The sequence below is a fragment of the Vidua macroura genome, chromosome 2 (genome assembly GCF_024509145.1).
Source record: "Vidua macroura isolate BioBank_ID:100142 chromosome 2, ASM2450914v1, whole genome shotgun sequence".
In the NCBI taxonomy this organism is placed as follows: Eukaryota; Metazoa; Chordata; class Aves; order Passeriformes; family Viduidae; genus Vidua; species Vidua macroura.
In genome coordinates this window covers 9,021,513-9,041,518 of record NC_071572.1, presented here as the reverse complement: position 1 = coordinate 9,041,518, position 20,006 = coordinate 9,021,513, and the positions used below count along the sequence as shown (strand labels likewise).

The 20,006-nt window shown below is 38.1% G+C and overlaps 2 protein-coding genes across 12 annotated transcripts in view; one reads left to right on the top strand and one right to left on the bottom strand.

Moving 5' to 3' along the window:
- XK (X-linked Kx blood group antigen, Kell and VPS13A binding protein) overlaps positions 1–20,006 on the top strand; it is a 280,007-nt gene that overhangs the window by 56,101 nt on the left and 203,900 nt on the right. The window lies entirely within an intron of this gene.
- CFAP47 (cilia and flagella associated protein 47) overlaps positions 1–20,006 on the bottom strand; it is a 348,805-nt gene that overhangs the window by 283,240 nt on the left and 45,559 nt on the right. For all 11 annotated transcript variants that reach the window (XM_053971830.1, XM_053971838.1, XM_053971829.1 and 8 more), the window contains exons 27-33: positions 12,933–13,033; positions 9,303–9,431; positions 8,304–8,553; positions 7,302–7,508; positions 6,521–6,614; positions 5,836–5,976; positions 3,226–3,421 (exon numbers count right to left, since the gene is read on the bottom strand). In XM_053971830.1, coding sequence (XP_053827805.1) covers positions 3,226–3,421; positions 5,836–5,976; positions 6,521–6,614; positions 7,302–7,508; positions 8,304–8,553; positions 9,303–9,431; positions 12,933–13,033 — 1,118 coding nt within the window. The remainder of the gene's footprint in view (positions 1–3,225; positions 3,422–5,835; positions 5,977–6,520; positions 6,615–7,301; positions 7,509–8,303; positions 8,554–9,302; positions 9,432–12,932; positions 13,034–20,006) is intronic.

Here is a 20,006-nt window from a genome sequence, read left to right as displayed (position 1 = left end):
CAAAAGTATATCAGATTATTAAACCTGCCCAGGTATATAAACTCTTCTCCAGTGCATGATCTTAATAAACAAGTTCAGATGAATGACCCCTGGGGTGTATTACTGGTCACCAGACTCCAGCCAGACTTCGTGCCACTGACCATAACCCTTTAAGGCTGGCAGTTCAGTCTCATTTCAGTCCACTTCACTGGGCTCTTAACTGGCCTGTACTTCACCACTTTGATTTTGAGGATGTTACAGGAGGCTGTTGAAAACTTTTCCCAAGCTGAGATGAAAAACATCCACGCTCTCCCCCTGTCCACTGAGGTGGCCATATCATCATGGAAGGTAATTAGGTTGATCCAGCATGATTTTACCTCTGGAAATTCATGGCAGCTACTCACAAAAATGTTCCTGTACTCTGTATACTTGGTAATGTTTGGAAAGATTATTTACTCCATCAGCATCCCAAAAGACAAGGTGAAGGTGACTGGCTTTGAAGCTTCCTGGATTCTCTCTCCAGATGGGAATGACACCTCTTCCCAACTTGCCCCCCTCAGATTGTCCTGACCTTGGAGAGGCTGTTGAATGTGACATTGGCCTCTCAGCACTTGGTGAACCCCATTGGGACCCCTGGGCTTATGTTTGTCCAGTGGCTCCCCACTCTGATCCTCCTCCACCAAGGCTAAATCTTCCTTGTTCCAGACTTCCCTGTTCATCTCAAGGGCCTGGGATTGCTCAGTGCTCAATCTTAAACAGCAGTGACTAAGGCAAAAAAGAAGGCACTGAGTCTCTCAAGTCTCTTCTGTGCTCTTTGCCTTCAGATTCGTTGCCTCATTTGGCAGAAAGAACAGCACAGGAGAAGACACCAATTCATTCTGAGGCAGCAAAAGCAAAACAAGCTAGAGGAAAGTGAAGGTTAAACAGAGGATTCAAAGAGATATTAAGGCAGGTCATCTCTGAAACAAAACAGTGTAAGATTGCACTACTAGACGCTTTCACAACGCAAAGGTATAACAGCAAGACTATGAATTTCACAATTTTTCAGATTTTTCTCTCTTTATTTTGGATTATTAGATCTTTCCCAATGCTCATTTATGCAGTTTGGGGAGAGAAATGGAAATAGAAGCAAAGAAAAGGGCATGCTTATGTGCATACATCAAGTTTTTGTGTGCCCTACAGAAAAGAGAATACAGAATGCATGAACCAAAAAACCTATAAAGAAGTTGATATATCAAGGCATTATCTGTAACTTCCCATATGCAGGAAGTATATATAAACTCTGCCTTTTCGTTCTGATCTTGAACCTCTCTGAAAGCAGAAAAGTGTAATTAAGTGAAATTGTAGGTGGGAACTGTAATGCAGATAAATGTCCCCTGGCAGTAACCACAGAATTCATCTTCACCTGTGACCCAGAGTCAAAGCTACAGTCAAATTTGCAATAATTAATATATCAACCTAGTGAGTTATCTGTACTGACAGCATGATTTAGCAGAAGTTATTATTATTTTCTGAGAATACCAATATTGTAATTAAATTGTTCTTCTTGGGTGCCAATTTTGGGGACCCTTTAGAACTAAATAATTGTAAAAAAAAAACTTACTTTACAATTGCTGATAACTATATGATGACTTATTAAAAACAGACCCCTCATTTTTTAATTATAATTCATTACCTACTCTTAGGAATCTAAAATAACACTTTCAATAATTGGCTCCTTCAATGCATCCTTAGTACATATTCCACTTGGACATCTACAGCTTTTTAATCTGGTAATATCCACTATATCTGCACTTTAGGATTCAGATTCACTCCTTAGAGACTATAACTCAATTAAAAGTTTAATGTTAAATAAGATATATTTTGGCACTCAGATTCTCCCCACTGAGCTCCCACAGACCAGAACAAGGCCAGCCACACCTCTACACCCAGGTATTACTGGAGCCTGCAGTCCAGAGAACATTTGGGGATGAGGAATTTATCCATGCAGCATTTACAGTGAGCCACAACCCTGGCCAGACAGAGCCATTCTCTCTGCAAGTTGTCATCTACACAGAGGGGCTCAGAAAAGCCCAGTCGAGCAGTGCTGGCAGCTGTAAGAAAGCTGCACTAAAGCAGGCATAGATAATAAAAAATAACGTATTGCAAGTACACCCAGGGCATGTTATTTAGCTAGGGAACTCCCTGAGTTAATCATAAGACCAGGCCCAGATTATGCAAAACCAACTAGTTAATGTTGGATGCAGGAGGTACAAACTAACATTTCAATCTTACCAGCAGAAGTATTAAAAGTATTTAAGAATAGCCATTACAATTTGCTTCTACACAGTAAAATGAGAAAAGCAAAAGAGAGTCAAAACATATGCAAGATAGAGATTCTGCCCAAATGAGACTTATGGAAGATGGCATCCAAATAGATTATCCATAATTGAGAGAGGTCAGAAATCGCTTGAGGCATAAAATGATACTAGGAAATTTTTTTCCATAAGTGGGTTGTGAGCCATTCTGGAGGTCATCCCTGCTTATCACCAGACTGGCCTTTCTTGGTGTTCACCACACACCCAAAATTACTGCTGAAAAAGGCAATTAAGTTAGGGTCAAAAAGCAAAAGGAAAAAGTCATGAAAGAAAATAGAAGTAATAATTGCTAGTGGTTGAACAGTTCATCAGATTTGAATACCAGAACTGCCTAGATCTGTCTTTAATGGAAAGGGTAAATTTATCAAGCCTTAGTCAAGCAACCATGGGAGTCAACCCGCTGTTGCAAGTAGGACAGGATTTGTAATCTGGAACCTTGGTCTCTACTGCCTTCCCAAATGTCACTGAATAAAGGACATACAAAAATATTCTAAAAACTCTGAAAAGCTAGGTCTCAAACATGTCACTATAAGCACACATAGTAACAACTGTGTCTGACTAGAAACAGGAATATGAAGACAAAGTAATTACTGTTAGCACTTCCTGGCAACATTAATGGAAAGAAGAAAGTGAGAAGGCTCACATCACCCTTTATGCCTCGTTAAAAACTGTAAGAAAACACAGAAGAACCACCATGAAGAGTGCTGATCAAAAGATGCTGATCTTGGAACATAGAAACACAAGGAAAGGAAATACATATGGGTAGGCAATACCTTATACCAGAAAATACTTTCAGTGGCAAGTTGTCACAATAACTTTGTGAGTAACAATTGCAAAAGTCTACAAAAGGAGCATTAGAAGAAAGAACATAGTGAAAGAATTATCTCACCTCTTTGACTATCTTTCCACACAATTTTTCGATTTTTCTCATAATGTTTATTCAACCAGATGAGGATGGTTCGTTCATATCGAGAATATATATTACTGCATAAAGGTTCTGGTTTTATTCCTGGCATGTTCTGCAAGCTTTCCAAGCTCGACGGGTCAGGAACAATACGGGAAGAAACGCGTGGAAGAACAAACACCTGAAATGATAAAAAATGTTTTAAAGCATGAACTGTAAAAAAGAATTTCGAGCTGACAGATAAAGAAAAAAACCAAACACTTCAAACTCAAAAGGTTTTCTAATTTAGGAAAGGTTTAGGAGATTGCACTTAGCACCCACATAACCACTATACAGGATGGTGAAAGGTCTCAAGGGCAAGACAAACAAGAAGCCACTGCGATCATTTGGTTTGTTCAGCTTGGAGAAGGTTGAAGAGTGACCTCACCACAGTCTACAAGTTCCTCAAGGAGGGCAGAGGAGAGGAAGGTGCCCATCTTCTCTCTCTGATGATCAGCAATATGGACACAAGGAAATGGAATGAAGCTGCAATAGGGCAAGTTTAGATCTTAGGAAAAGGTTCTGCACAGTGGTTTGTCACTGGACCAGGGAAGCGGTCATGGCACCAACTCAGTCAGAGTTCAGGGAGCATCTGGAGAATGCTCTTAGTTATATGGTTTAGCTTAGGTAGTCCTGTGAGGAGCTGGGAGTTGGACTCAATGCTCCATATGGGTCCCTTCCAACTTGAGATATTCTCTAAGTATTTTTTGTTTTCAACTTTTCTCCAAGTTTTGCTGAACCCTGTGAATCCATTAGGTCATCTGTATTCCAAGAATTACTGTGCATATTCTACCCAAAGCTCTAATTGCTGAACTACTTACTCTGATGTCCAGCACAATCTATAGAAACATTCAAATTGTATCTTTCATGACCCAGTTGCTTATTTAGGTCCAAATTACACTGATTGTTTCTCCTGAAAAGATTCTAAAAGGTCTAAAATAATATTCAGGGCAGAATTGGTTTCCTGGGCTGCAAGTGTACATGGGTGGCTCATGTAGCCTCTCATTCACCAGCACCTCCAAGTCCTTCTCAGCAGAGCTGCTCATAATCTGTTCATCCCTTATCCTGGATTGATGCTGGAGATTTCTTCAACCTGACTGATATAAAACCTGATTGAATCAAGGCATTTCAAGCTACCTAACCTTTAGGATTTCATTTCATCAAGAGAAAAAATTCTAAACCCAAATAACAAAACACACACGCATACTATTAATTTTGGTGGGGTTTTGCTCTGTGCAAGTCTGTCATGTACCTATGAATACTACAGCACATTGAAAGAACAGCAAAATTACTTGCTTTCTGGTAACTATGATTGCATTTTTCCAAACCCGTGTTCCCATGTGTCCTTAAGTCATCTGTGTCAGCCCATGTACACATGCTGTTTCATCTCTATGTTTAATTGTGCTTTCCCAATCAATAATCACATAGAGAATAGCTGAGGTTGGAAGGGGTCTCTGGAGACTGCCTGGTCCAAACCTCCTGCTCCAAGAACAATCAGAGTGTTTTTCCAGGATAGCATTCCACTGGGCTTTGGATATTTCCAAGGACAGTAACTCCACAACCCCCTCAGGGTATCCATCCTAGTGTGTGACCACTGTAATAGGAAAAAAGGTTTCTTAAGTTTAAAGGCATTTCCTACATCTCAGTTTGTGCCTGGTGCCTCTTACCATGTCATGAAGTACGACTGAGGAGTCTGGCACTGTCCTCTTTACAACCAACCTCCCCTCAGGTACTGAAACCCATTTCTTAGATACACCCCTCCACCCGAGCCTTCTCTTCTGGCTGAACTCTCAGCTCTTTCAGTCTCTCCCTAAATAACAGATGCTCCAGTCTCTTAAATCATCAGTGGGATCCTTCACTGAAGTCACACGCCCGTACATTCTTGTCTGACTTGTACTGGGAAGCCCAAATATTAGCTATATTTTTAATCTCTTCTCCATCCCTTGGAACAGAAAGAAATAATTTTCTCTCTTAGGCACATAAATGCACTGATCATTGATGTGCACATAAGTTTTACTTTGGAAAACATGACAAGATGATTTTTCTCAACCATCAGTAAAAATAAAATTGAACAAAATCTGACAAATCTTTACTGACCAAGTTGATCATATTTATAAAAGATTATAAAAAAATGCTTAGTTGTTCAAAAATTCCATTCAATATAAGGTGATAAATGTTACAGTTTTACGTCTAGGTAATTATGTCCAACAAACATAATTACACTGCTTCTAAGCAGGGTAACACAAAAGCATGACAGAATTTTCTTTACTTACACTAATATTTATATAACATTTAATTCTATAAAATGCAGACTGTTCTAACGTAACATTTCCTAGCTGAAACATATTAACACACTTATAAAGTTTTTAAGAAAATTAAAATATTCTCACTCTCTCTTTTTTCCTTCTCTATTAGAGAGAAATACTTACAACTATTTCATTTTAAAGGTGTGTTTGGAAAAAAATTAAACCTCCAATATACCACAGATCTTTTTCAAAATAAAGCTTTTGGCCATCAGTTCCCCAAAATCTGGTAGTAAACATATCTACAGTTTACCTTGTACATCTGCAGCAGCACATCTGTCCAAGCTCGTTTGCTCATTGTCTCAAACGTTCTGCTGTCCAGAACAAAAATACGCCTGCCACTTAACTTGCCCGAGCTTCTCATGCTTCCTCTCTTCACTTCAGGTACAAAACACTTCAGATAAGAGATGGTAATTTTTTTTCAATATTCATTTCATCAGTTTGGAGAGGAAATTCACAAGAGGACAATAATGAATCAATGACCAAAATGGGTGATAACTCTACTATAGTGCAGTAGTGACCAACATTAGAACCATCTGCAGTTTGCTGTTATCACCGGAATAAGAACCATAATAAAGAATTGACAGGAGCTGAAAGCAGCAATCAGGAAACAGGGAAAACACACTAAATACTTTACTTAAAAATGGTAAAATCTGTATGATAATCTGATCTCTACTTTAAAACATACCTATTGGACATTAATATCAGGTATTTACAGTATCAGAAGGAATTGAAAAAAACCAGGGAGACCAATTTAAATGTTGGAGTGAGTTTAAATTCCTACTTAGTCTCATACAGGTGCTTAGAGTTATGCAGTCCAAAACAGTCACCACAGTAAGAACACTCATAGTCCACCAAGAACTTCCACTAGTATTCAAAGGACTGAAACTAAGCACATGGGCTTTGTTAAAAAGACAAAAACCACCAAATCTACCTACCCTTAGTCCAGTATTCACTTCAGTCCATATCTCGTAATCTTCAGGTGCAAGCAGAAATTCTGGCATAACATGAGAAAGATATGCTCCTTTGCTTCTGAAATCACAAAGCAGGAAAGTTAATAGGAAACATTATTATTCTAAGAGAAATCAAATTTTTTCAAGATGCTAAATCTTTGTGTAATCTCCTCTATCTGAATAGCCTCTGGAGTAGTGATCCAGCTCCATTAATTGCTTAGAGGATCTTCATGGATAGAAACTCCTGTTCAAATCCTATGGCTACAACTACACACTTAACGAGCATATAAATCTGGACAGATTGGCTTCGTTTTGAGCACTGCTCCTCCATGAAACATTTATTATAACACAAAACATCAAAACAAATACTATCCATTTCCATGTGAAAGCCAAATGAGTCATCAGGTTCCACCAAGAGCATCAGCGGAATGGCAAGATCATGAATGAAAAACTTGATCTGTCCACTGAGCCTGTCTAAGAAGAAAGGTTACAAGTCATCTTTTGCAATTAAAGAACCAGAGTTCCTGTAGAATTCCTGTGTTGGATATAACCCTACCAAAGGACACTCTGATTAGTGCAAACTGCAGATAACCTTGGTAAAAATAGATTAAAGGTTATAATACATACATCTTATCTTGCAAAAAGTAGAAAGGAAACCCTAAACCCACTGTATACCATCCAGTTAGAACTAGGCTTGAGGAATACTAATTTTAGAAATTGGAAAGAAAAGGTGCACACATTGGTATCTCATCATATTTGCACTTACTTAAGGAAGGCGAGCAATTCAGAATGCTGCCAGTGGAGTTGGAACGTTCTTTCTACTGGATCATGGGGCAATGACTGGCTTGCAGCAATGCCTCGTATTGGTTGTCCATTCAGATTCAAGAGCATATCATAAAAATACTTATCTTTGTCAAACTTCCATTTAAAAGTATTTTCTTGTGCAAGAGTTAGCTGGACTATGCACACATCACTAGGAAAGAAAAATTTTTGATATTGTATTGATATATAATTTGATATTATTCTTCTAAATGCACAAAATGAGCTACAATTACATGTATCACAAGGTTAATTTAACAAACCATGAATTAAAAACAGCAGAAGGAAAGTTGAAAAGTACAGCACTTTTTCATTTTTACAGAACTTTCATAATAATGTAAGCATTTTGAACTGCATGGAATATTTATTCCTTCATAAATAAAAGCTTTCTGACAAATATAATTTGGATTTTTATCATGTTTATAAATGTCTATGTGATTGTTTCCCAGGAGAGTGGCTTCTTCACTATTTAGAACAAAGCTAGATAAAATCAAATAAGTGAGGCCACCACAACTGATATATTTCCAGGGTGCTTGCAAGGTTCTCGATTATAAAATACTATTTCTCATTTGTTTCTTGATCTTTAAATTATGTGGGGGAAAAAGACATATTGTTAAAGAACTTACTTATGCCACCGAAGAAAGGACAAAGGCTAGAACTGTTTTCAGTCTCAGAGGAGAATCAATTTCAGTTAAGGTGACATATAGTTTGAACTGCACATTCAACATACACTGCATTATGATACACAGTGTCACAGTTGAAAATGTATTTTAGAAAGTAAAAACTAACACCTGGATAAAATTTTCATATAAGCACCACATAGAAGCTATAATTTTGATAGAAAACTGCATTAGAGTGTGTTCATATTCCTTAGATCATACCCAAACCCCTTGAGTAGGTCTGTTAGCCTGAGACAGACAGGAGTTAGCTCTAAGCAGGCATGAATTACCATCTCAATGAATAAGGTATTGAAATGGGATTTTGTCCCTTAGACCAGCCAAAGAGTGTGAACCAACTCTTGACAGCATTTAGGGTCTTTTGAAAGAAGAGGTACTCCTCCTTATCTTCATCAGGAAAAAATGATAATTCACGCTTATTTCCTTTCCCATCATTTTCACAGTGAGGTTCACTCTCTTCATTTTTTTCTTCGTCCTCTTCACTTTCATATGCATCACTCTCACTTTCATCAGTGGTACTCTCTGAAGGATACACACAAAATAAAACATCCAGAAAGATTTCTTATTTCCTCATTTTTGTCTAGTACAAAAAAATACTTTAACACACAATTGTTTCCAAAGAACAAAATCTGCCAGACAATAAACGACCAACTTATTTTAGGAAAAAAAAAATTAAATTACATATACACATCTTAGGAATAGAACAAATGATATATTGAAGTCTAATTTCACTTTCAAAAAAAAACGATTATTCAACCAGCAAAAAATAAATTCAGGTATGGCCAAAAAAACTATAGCCAGAATCTTAAAAGGATCAGTCTGACACACAGTTCCAACAGACACAGCTTTGCCTGTCAGTCACTGCAAATTCACTTTAACAGTTATTGTATAGGTATAACTCCCACTACATCTATAAGCCTTTGGACTTTTCTCCCCTGTTAGGCTTTTCACTCCTAAATTCTGATCTGTTCATAACTTACATATTTTAAAAACTGTTAGTTGATAACATCAACAACATCATTGCACAAAAAGGTAACTAAGAAAACAAACAATAGTTTTCCTTATAACATAACTAACTTAGGTGACTCCATCCTTGAAGGTGTATTTTAATACCACTGTTGAAGTTTTATTAATGATGCAAAAATAAAATTAATTGATACCCTTGTGAATAAAAAAAAATCTTTCTGGGATTTAGTAGGAAAAAACAATACAATGTGGAGAAAAGATGCTTATTCTTTATAAGATCATTGATTTTATGTGCTGTATTATACCTGATTGAGAATCTTCACGGGTTGAGCCACTATCTGCACCTAAAGAACTTGTGGAATAGCTATGAGAAGGTGATGGTGGTGTAAAACATGGCTGTAAAACAACTTCTCCAGTGCTGAAGTCTTTATTGTCTGTAAAAAAAGATTGAAGTTGCAGCTGAGAAAACATATTTTACTGTCTGTGCTCTAACACATTATAAATATCTACTTCTATATTTTTCTAATTCATGCTTCAATTAATCAAGTAACAGTTTTTATTTGACTCATAAAATCTTACTTTGGTCGTGTTGTAGTTTGACATAAAAGTGAATTTTTTTTTCAAGAAGTTAGGTCAAACCAATCAGTAATCAAGTTTAGATATTGGCACCTAGAGTGACCACTAAAAATATAGACACGCCTCTGAGAACACAGGGGGTTAAAAGCAAAAACTCTTAGGGGAACTGTCTCTTTAGTTCTGGTCAGAGAGTGCAGACTCTCCCCTGCCCAGCCACAGGCTGGGTGGGGAGGGGAAGCCATGCGGCCTTGTCCAGGTAGGCGGAGGGGGCTGAAGGTCTGGAACCGAGCCAGCTCCTGCAGACAGAAGAGTAAAAAGAAGCAGAAATGCCTTTGTTCCCCCCCTCAGAGAGAAAGAGACAGAGAGCCTGAGGGCACCTGGAGATTTACCGGCAGAGGAGAAGGAGAAAGGGGGGGATGATGCCCAGTGTGGGAGTTGAGAATTCTGGGCAGAGATTTTAGCCGTCCAGGGAGTCTGAACTTTTAACCCTTTCCTGAGAAATGAGGGCTTTGTAAAATATTACTCCTCCTCCATTTATAGTAGAAGAGAGACAGTCCGGGACCTGAGATGCTAGAAGAAGAAATTTTTAAGTAAAAAGAAATAATAGAGTAGCTTTTAGCTAGACTTTTCTTGTTAGCCATAGTCTAAACCAAATTCTCCTGCAATAGAGACTGCATTTTAGGGGGATGCAATGGTGAGCCAAGAGACCTGCTTCAGCAGCTGAGAGTGACAGGAGTGGAGTGAACAGAAAAAAGTTAAGGAGGATGTGGTGATACCCTCTGTCTCCAGAGAAGAAGAAGAAAAGAAGATCTCTGTTCTTAGACCCTCAGCCCCAGGGGAGGAAGAAAATGTTGTCCCAAAAAGGAGAAGCTGTTAGACCCTCGGCCCCAGAGAGAAATAGGGGGGGGACTGTGGTCCCAAAATGAGAAACTAAACTGTTATTTTTCTTTGGTCCTTTGCAAAGCATCCTTAAAAAGAAACCCTATGAGCAGTCTGTCCATACACAGTAGTGACAGCACTGTGACATAAAAAAGAGAGTGTCACACTAGCAGATTTTCTACAAGCAGTTACCATGTGTGACATAGAAACTCAAAAAGTAGCAACTGTGTTTCCTGGGGCGGGGGGGGGGGGGTCTATGGCACAAGAGAGACTTCTCTCTCCCTTAATAGACTGAGTATTGATTATCTGAAAGGTAGTAATTTGATCAAGAATCCCGGGTGATGTTTCATGGTAGTTGTTTTAATAATTGGGAGGAGGAGGGGTGTTTTAGAGAGTCTTCATCCTAAATTTAGTGTGTGTGTCCTCTGTAGTAATAGTTTAATAAAGTTTTTTTTTCCTTTATTATTAAGCTTGGGCCTGCTCTGCTCTGTTCCTGATAACATCTCAAAACATTTATTTTAAAAAGTGTATTTTCATAAGGACGCTGGCATTGCGCCAGTGTCAAACTATGACAGGTCATTAGACTGGGGTCCAGAAAAAAATTCATGGATTTTTGGGGTTTTTTCCCCATTAACTGTATATTTTACAGGATGCAACTTCCTGCTTGTTGAAAATCCCCTATCAGAACAATGCTAGTACAAGAATTCTGTGTCATGAACAAAATACTCTTAAGGACTTCTTGTTCATAGCTGTGAACATTATCAAGCTCTTTCAGACTTGACAACACATATTTTACAAACAAAACTCAGAAGTAAACTTTATCAATCCATCAGTTCTGAAATAGTAGATGTTCTGACATTCTCATGCTAGCCTAAGATAGGATTAAAGGACTCTCTGTTGTCAGTCCAAAACTAAAGAGGCACCAAGTGTGGTTTCCAGAGAAACAAACACACCACTAAGAGAAGCAAGAGCTCTCTATGATTATCTTTTAACTTTTGATTGCTGGCACTGTTATTTTTATCATCTGTAGGAAGTAAAACAAAAGCATAGTGTCAAAGTGGAGGCAAAGCCTTCCTGGATACCTTTCAAAGACACTGTGTTGTATAGATATGGTTTGGTCACACTAAACAGCATTCAACACCAACACAGTCTATACAAAATCACATAAAAAAAGACTCAAGGGATATAGCAGTAATGACTTGCTTCAAAACTACCACAAATTGATGTGTGAACAAACCAATAAGCAATCATTGCAGGACAGAAATATCCCAATATTAATGGGAGATAATTTATTATAAAACCATCACTCCATTTTTGGCTTAATCCTCAATGGAAATCTACAAAGCCTCTTTAAAAAAAAACAAGTTTGCAAAAATGGTATATTGGTCACAAAAAAATAAAGAAAATAAACAAAAAATTACACATTAATAAGAAATAATATTTTCCCCCTTCCTATCTTAATTTAATTGTACTATGATCCCTGAATGATGTGGTACTTATACCTATCTTTTTCCATTTGGGTGAAAAAGACCAAAACATTACCTGTCTTCTTGCTAATCCCTTTCTCAATTTCCCAAGTATCAATTCTCTTTTCTCTTAAATACTCTGACACACTTACTTTAAGTTAATGTAGTCTTAGAATTCAGTCTTGGATGTTAAATCTGTCTCAGATCTAAGGACTTAACTTGCTTACCTGAAAAACTTCTCTATTTCATCAAAATACATCAGATCACATATACAGCTATAAAAAACAATCATTTACCCCACATTGAACCTGCTTTAAGCAGGTCTAGATGGCCCCCAGGGATCCCTTCCAACCTGAATTATACAGTGATCCCAATCTTGCCATGAGCACAGCCACACACAGAGATCACAGATCACTGAGGCAGCAGAGATGGGTTCAGGAGCAGGGACACAGGCAGAGATTTAGAGACAGAGACAGGCAGAAGGAGGCAGGGAGACTTATTGCAGATAAAAATATTTCTGCTCTCTGACCACAGGTTTTTATTAGGCCTTAAAAGATAGCTGTGCCCTTCTCCCTTCAAGGACAGGAGTTAAAAAACCCTGAAAACTATTCCAACAGGCAAATAATGATCACATTTTAAAATAACATCATGTGGTTTCTCTTTTGCTTTCTTCAAAACATGTGATCACTGTCTATCAATAAAATTCAAATTAAATTAGCTTATTCTCTAATGTTTTGGCTGTTCTCCCTATTCATATTTAAAATGCTTCACAAACATTCTGTAAGATTTTGGTTTGTTCAATATTTTTCAATAAATATGACCTAATCACTTATATAACTTGTCCTCATTTTCAACAAGAAAACTGAAGCTATTAAAAAGTTTAATTGCAGTGTTCCACTGCAATAAATGAGGGAAAATGCTATCTTGACAATCACATTCCTGTTATCACCCTGAACACACTGATAATACTAATGGACATAATATAATTTCAGAGGTAGAGTTTTGACTGCTTACTGCTTTTCCAGATAATTTTTTGATCAGAGCAGTGCAATGCCAGGTATGGGTATAAAGTGAGAAGACAATTGTCTGCTGTTCCAGCAACCTGAAATGAGAACCTGTTAAAAACAAAACACAGAAGTTACCATTTTCTTTTTACCAATGGTAATCAAGATATTTTTCGGCACAAGAACAAAAGACAGAGTGAAGGTATCAGAACTCCTTCATTCGTCTCTAGTGGCTGAACAGATTACACAGGTGGGACTGCACCTTTCAAAATGCTGAAGTTTGGTAGAGTATTTTCACTTCTTAGTTTTACTGTGAGCATGGGTGTATCATCAGTCTGAAAGAGTCAGCAGAGATTTAATGAAATAAATTAACTCTGTATTTCTAAAAAGAAAAATTAAAACTACTAAAATTACACCTGACATTTAGTAAGTCTCCTAAAGATGCCTGCTAACTTGCTAAAAATATGTCCTACAACTTTTGTAAATAGAAGTTTTCTTGAAAAGGAACTTTTATTTTGATGCAGCATTTATTCTATAAGACTTCACAGAAATGTCAAAATAAATATTTAAAATTAAATAGATTCAATTTAAAAACAATAAGATATTGACCGCAGTTGCTTGAATATAATAGAAATTGATGTCCATGCTCTAATGTTCACTGGAGTGTCTGCTCTACCTGCAGCAACTTTATTGATGTACAGCAATCCACCTTTTAACCCTCTTCTTATACTTCACCTCAGTCTCAGTGTGTAGTCAACAAGCAAATTATTGCCATCAATGCAATGCTGGGAGGCATCTGTATTTATGTTCTGAGCTCATTGCAACTGACAGGTAATTAAACTGAGCCTAGTCCTATGTTATTAAATAGCTTGGTTTGTAGTCCTTATTTACTTATTAACTAACATTAATTTTAATTAATTGTTTTGACTAAACTGTCAGAAGTAAAAAGAAAAATGTGTTTTAATTATTCAAACAGCATGCCGATTCAAACAGCATCCATCTTGCTTTAATAAATTGAGAATTATGCATATTGAAAGTATACCTTGCACAGAATAAATGAATATATTTTCCATTGCCTTGAAACAACCTAAAAGAAATCTATATTTATTGCAGATTTAGAGTAATCTTAAAAGCTATGACAAGACCTCTCAGATTAATTTATTTATAATATGACATAATTAGATTTTACTGCTATTTTTTTGTGGAATAACATAATCAAGGAAAAAAGAAATGTTCTAAAAGTACCAGAAAGTAGTTTTGTTTCCTCCTTCATACTTCACTCTCCAAACACAACATTCTTGGACATTTCTGTCAAGGCAACTTTAATAAATAGAGAAAGGTTCCAACAAAATCCATAGCAAACTTTCTCACAGGTAAATATTCTCATTGGGATTTCAATTTGATATCTAACAGTCATTTAAGTAAATAATCCAGCTCTGCAATGATTTGGTTTGCTCTTAGGAAATGTTAATCCTACTGGAACTTGGCTGGGGGCAAGGCAAGGGCTCTGGCCACTTGCACTGTGCAGAATAATATTTCTTTCAGCAAATGTAATTTCTTTCCGCTTTTATTCAGCAAATACTCGCAGCAGCAGAGCATCAGCAGGACAGATGGCTGTGGGAGATACATCCACACCTACCTATGTGCACAAAATGTACAACTGTACATGCTCAAAACAAGTGTCAGGGCTTGTTTGTTCAACCTTCTCCAACCATTTAAAGACACACAGAATCAATAACTGCAACACAGAAAGGTTTGCAACTTCCAACTCATGACTTTACTGTGATAAATGACAACTGTCAATACTCTGCAGGCACTCAGGTGAACTTCAGACAACTGAGTGAGAGGCAGGAGGGGAAGAAAGCTGTACAGAGCTTTAAGAAAGACAGCTCTCAAGTCACATGAAAGCAACTCAGATGTCTGTATTAGCACACTCAGCCAACTTCCTGATTTCTCAGTTTGAGGTGAGCACCTCAGCCATTTCCATCCTAAATACCAGTTTGGAATTCGGGGAAATCTTCATTCATGCTCAGATTTGCACAGTAATGTAACACAGAAAAGCGTGCTTGAGAACAACTGCAGTACATCTGAACCACTTACACAAATTCCATGAGTGAAACTACTCAGAGCAAAGGAAGTAACTGCACAATGTAGAATATAAAGAACAGCCCCACAACAGAACACCTGTGTACAAATAAACCCCTCAGAGCTCGTGGTGCTGCCACAAGCAAAATTCCTGCTCCTTGGATGTGCCTCGTTGGCTGCTGTGGTAACACAGAGACATGAACACGGCCAGCCAACAGCAAACACAATGCACATATTGAGGAGGAGGGGATGAATCCTGCAAGTCAGCAACTGATTCTGCAGCTGATATTGATCATAAGGATTTAAATTCCATGACTGTGGCTGCAGTGAGCACGAGATGGTGGAGGTCAGGACTGAAGGATGTAGAAGGGACTGAAGAAGCTGCTGTGTGGGGAGAAACTGAGCGGCATGAGTGTTCAGCTGTGAGAAAAGAAGGCTCAGGGGGATCTTGTCTATGTGCACAAATATCTGAGGAGGGAGTAAGGAAGAAGGAGACTCTTCTCAGTGATGCTCAGTGAGATCATAAAATGTCAGAGAGTACAAATTTAAATACAGGAAATTCTATCTCATCATAAGAGAAAAAAAAAACAAACCAAAACCAAAATCATGAGAGTGGCTAAACACTAGAAAAGTCTGCCCAGAGAAGTTATGGAGTCTCATCCTTGAAGATACTAAAAAAATTAACCGGGCAATAGAGTTGATTCTTTGAAGAGAGGACGAGATGATCTCTGGAAGGTCTTTCCAACCTGAGGCATTCTGTGATAATAAATATCAACTCACTTATTGGCCACCTGTCCACTTATTATCAGTTAGTACTTATTACAGCTTTTTCCCAGAAATGCTATTTGAAATAAAATTCAAGAATGAGTCCATAGCTAAAAATTTCATCTGAGATTCAAATAACACCACTCCAATCACAGGGACATGTGGCAGAAAAGCGAAGGTGCTAGAAATTAAGTATTTATCATATGCCTTTGAGGAACTGAGTCAGAGGGCACTAGATAGAAGAGCATTCACTATAGCATACAAATGCAGAAGAGAGATTACAAAGACATGTGCATTCTGTATATGTAAAAGCATCTTGTACCACTGACTTCTACTTACAACATCATTAATGAAACGATGGCACAAAACTACAAGCCTTGCACAACATATTTATTTTGTATTTGCAGCAGAATTTAATTAAATATTAGAAAAGTCTGTATTATTCTACTGGAATGAAAGGCACTTGTACTGCTAGCAAATGTGAAGTCACTAAATATGTTAAATTATTCAGTGTATTTGGTTTTATAATGCTCACTAAAGCAAGTAAAAAAATTGTTATCTACATGAACCATCATTGTCACTGCTACTCCAGTGTTTATTCCCTAATGTATATTTCCAAAGAACACAAAACAGGAGAATGGACATTAAATATATTGTGTTTACCAACATCTGAAACCTGCTGATAACCAAAAGTAAAGCTCCAACTGTGATGACAAAATAATACCATTCAACACTCTAAAACAAAGCTTATATAGAAGTTCTTTCACTTCTCTTAAAGAAACTATGGGGTTTTTTTCATTACTTTTTTTGTTTAATGTTTGTGGAAAGACAAAAGAACCCAAATCAAAATATATTTATCCATTTTAATTTCAAATGTTTCCTAAATACAAACAAATGGTTTGTTTTGTATCAGTGTGCCCCAATGTTCTAATCTGTCAGCATAGTTAAATAACCCTTCTTCAATAGTATTCATTAAGAGATGCAGAATATCACTAAATTTCTAATGAGAAAAAAATCCAAATCCATTAGCATCTAACTGACAAATTCCTGTAGCAATATAATTTGCGTAAACTTAAGAAAATATTTAAGAGAAACTCACACTGCCAGTTTAGGAAACAATACAAATTTCTTGCAGAACTCATTAGTGACAAAAGAAAACTTTACCTAAGAGTGTGGCATTTTACAGATCTTTAAGAATAAAGAACAAGTTAGATGCTGGGAAGTTGCAATTTAAATATCAATAAACACCTGCCCTCCTCCCTCCCTTGAAAAATCCTAGAACAGATCCAGAGATGATGGAACTGGAAGAGGAAAAGATGACCCATGCCAGCTCTGCCATTACTATTCACAAATAAGCAGTTCCCCATGCTGAAGGGTCCTTATCCTTTGTAGCAGAAGCTCAGGCTTCCCCAGCAACCAACATAATACAACAATGAATAGTGGCTGACACATTATTTCATGCTATATGTAAGACTTATAGCTGGGAAAGCATCCACATTTTTTTCTAGTAGCAGCAGTGACGTTAGCGCTTAATTCCTGAATAAGAGATGCTTCAGCTGTCAGGGACCATCACAATGGCAGAAAGCCACAAGCACAGAAAAGAACAGAGTGATTAATGGGTTTGGACCATCCTTGTTTTCAAAAGCACTCCAAACTATCTGAGGTAAAATGCCAACATATTCTTAGGTCAGATGAACGCTGAAAAGCAGCATGCAAATATCAAGAACTCCAATGTTTCCTAGCTCCCTGCTTTCCCATGAAATGTGAACGACATTGAAAGAAATTGACAGCTCCTGCTCTCCCAGGCATGCCAGCAGAATACATGGATTTGACATTTGCCAGCAGTGCCTATTAAAGAGCTGGATGGTTTGGGCACGCTTCCCAAGAGCAAAGGGAATGTTTTCCCCTGTGAGACACTGAGATCTGAGGGACTATCAAAACAACTGGAACCAATCCATAATTGGGTTAGTGACTGTGTCTCAGTGCTATCATATTGTTATTAGAGGCTACATTCCCTGACATTCTCTCTTCCTGAAGTTCCAGCCATGAATAATGTGAATAAATTCAGAAATTTCATGAGTTTCCATAGCTTCCCAGTGCAAGAGGGAGAGGGAAGAGAGATCTGTAGGAATGGGAGAAAAAGACCTCAGCACACTTGTGTCATCAATGACATACCAACTCATCTACACATGTGGGGATTTTAGCATATTTTGCAGCCCAGAGCACCATTTTCTTTGATTGTTTCTTTACTTATTTTCAGAAATAGTAAATTAAGTTTTATTTCAATCAAGATGGCAGAAAAAAATATTTTCTGCAAAACTCTTTATATAATCATCAAATTAAAATATATAATAACAATAATCAGAGAACAAATACATAAACATGCCATGTTTGCAGAGGGTTTTTTTGCAAAATATTTGTCATAGCTAAATATTTCTCCCATTTATTAAATACTTGCTCAAGACAGTCTTAGATTTTATGTTAACTTTTAATTCTGAATTCCTATCAGTCCTATGTAAGGAAGAGTCATTTCTTCTGCTTTGGATTCAAAGGAGCAAAAAGAAAGCATAAAGATTTAAAGTAATATTAGAAATTAACTGCAAATTCTCATTTAAGGCAGTCATTAAAAGAACATTAATGCACTTTCGTATGTTCCATTTAATGGAATCTGTGCACACAGTAAATTATTGCATAAATGACAACCAGTTTTCTTTTACAGTTACATTGAATATTGCTTTATTATAAAAAATGATTGTCCTTCACCTTTCAAATGTTTTCTGTAAAGCAGCCAAATCCAACATTATCTATTCTCTAGCCAACGTTCACTCTGTTTTAAAGTAAAAAAGTCCTGCTTATTTAGGACTAAGTATGGCTATGTGAATCAGTCCTACTGACATTTTAGACCTGAATTTAGAAACGCAAAATACAACAGAGTCTAAGTAAAGTGCATTGGGTTTGTATGGCCAGGTTTTGGTAGTGGGGGTTGCTACAGGGGTGGCTTTGAGAAGCTGCTGGAAGCTTCCTCCACCTCCATCAGAGCCCAACAGCAGCCAGACTGATGTGCCACTGGCCAAGGCTGGGCCAACTAGAAATGGTGGCAAGACCTCTGCAATAATATCCTTAAGAATTAAAAAAAAAAGTTATGGCACAGATGTAATTGCAGGCAGAGAAGAGGAGAGTGAGAATCAGTGAGAGAAGCAGCTCTGCAGACACCAAGGTCAGTGCAGAAAGAGGAGCAGGAGGTGCTTAAGGTAGCAGAGCCGGGATTCCCCTGCAGCCCATGCTGAGACCATGGTGAGGCAGCCCAGGGAGGGCACGGGTATGCAGAGATCCACCTGCAGCCCAAGGAGGGCACAGGGATGCAGAGAACCACCTGCAGCCCAAGGAGGGCACAGGGATGCAGAGAACCACTTGTAGCCCAGGGAGGAGACCCAAAATGGAGCACGAGGATGCTGAGAGGAGGCTGTGAACCCATGGGAGGCCTGTGCTGGAGCAGGCTCCTGGCTGGGACCTGCAGACCTGTGGAGAGGGGAGCCCACCCTGGAGCAGGTTTCCTGGTAAGACTTGTGACCCCATGGGGGACCCAGGCTGGAGCAGGCTGTCCTTGAAGGACTGCACCCCATGGCAGAGGGACCCATGCTGCAGCAGTGTGGGGAGGACTGCTGCCCATGGGATGGACTCACATTGGAGAAGTTCATGGAGAACTCTCTCCCATGGTGGAGCAGGGGAAGGACTCCTCTCCCTAAGCAGAAGCAGAAATAATGGGAGGTGAATTGACCACAACCCCCATTCCCTGTTTCCCTCCACTGCTGGCAAAGAGGTAGAGCTAGGAAGGAGGGAGGGGTGAAGGAAAGGTGGTTTTAAGTTTTTAGTTCTCATTATCTTGCTTTGATTTTTTTAGTAATAAATTTAATTAATATCTCTAATTCAAGTCAGTTTTGCCTATGAGAGTATTTGGTGAGTGATGTCTCTTCTGTTCTTATCTCAACTCATGAACCTTTTATTATTTTTTTTTCTCCCCTTTCCAGCTGCAGAGGGGATTGACAGAGGCTTTGGTGGGCACCTGACATCCAGCCAGGGTCAACCCCGATGGAGTGTTTTTCTCCTCAACACTCCTGCTTTGAAATACGCCTAGAACTAGTTCTGCTTAGAAGTTAAGGGGTTTTTTTCTAAGTAGCTGTAGAATACAATATTTTACCAACCTCTGAAAATCTTGACTTGCTTGTTTTAATAA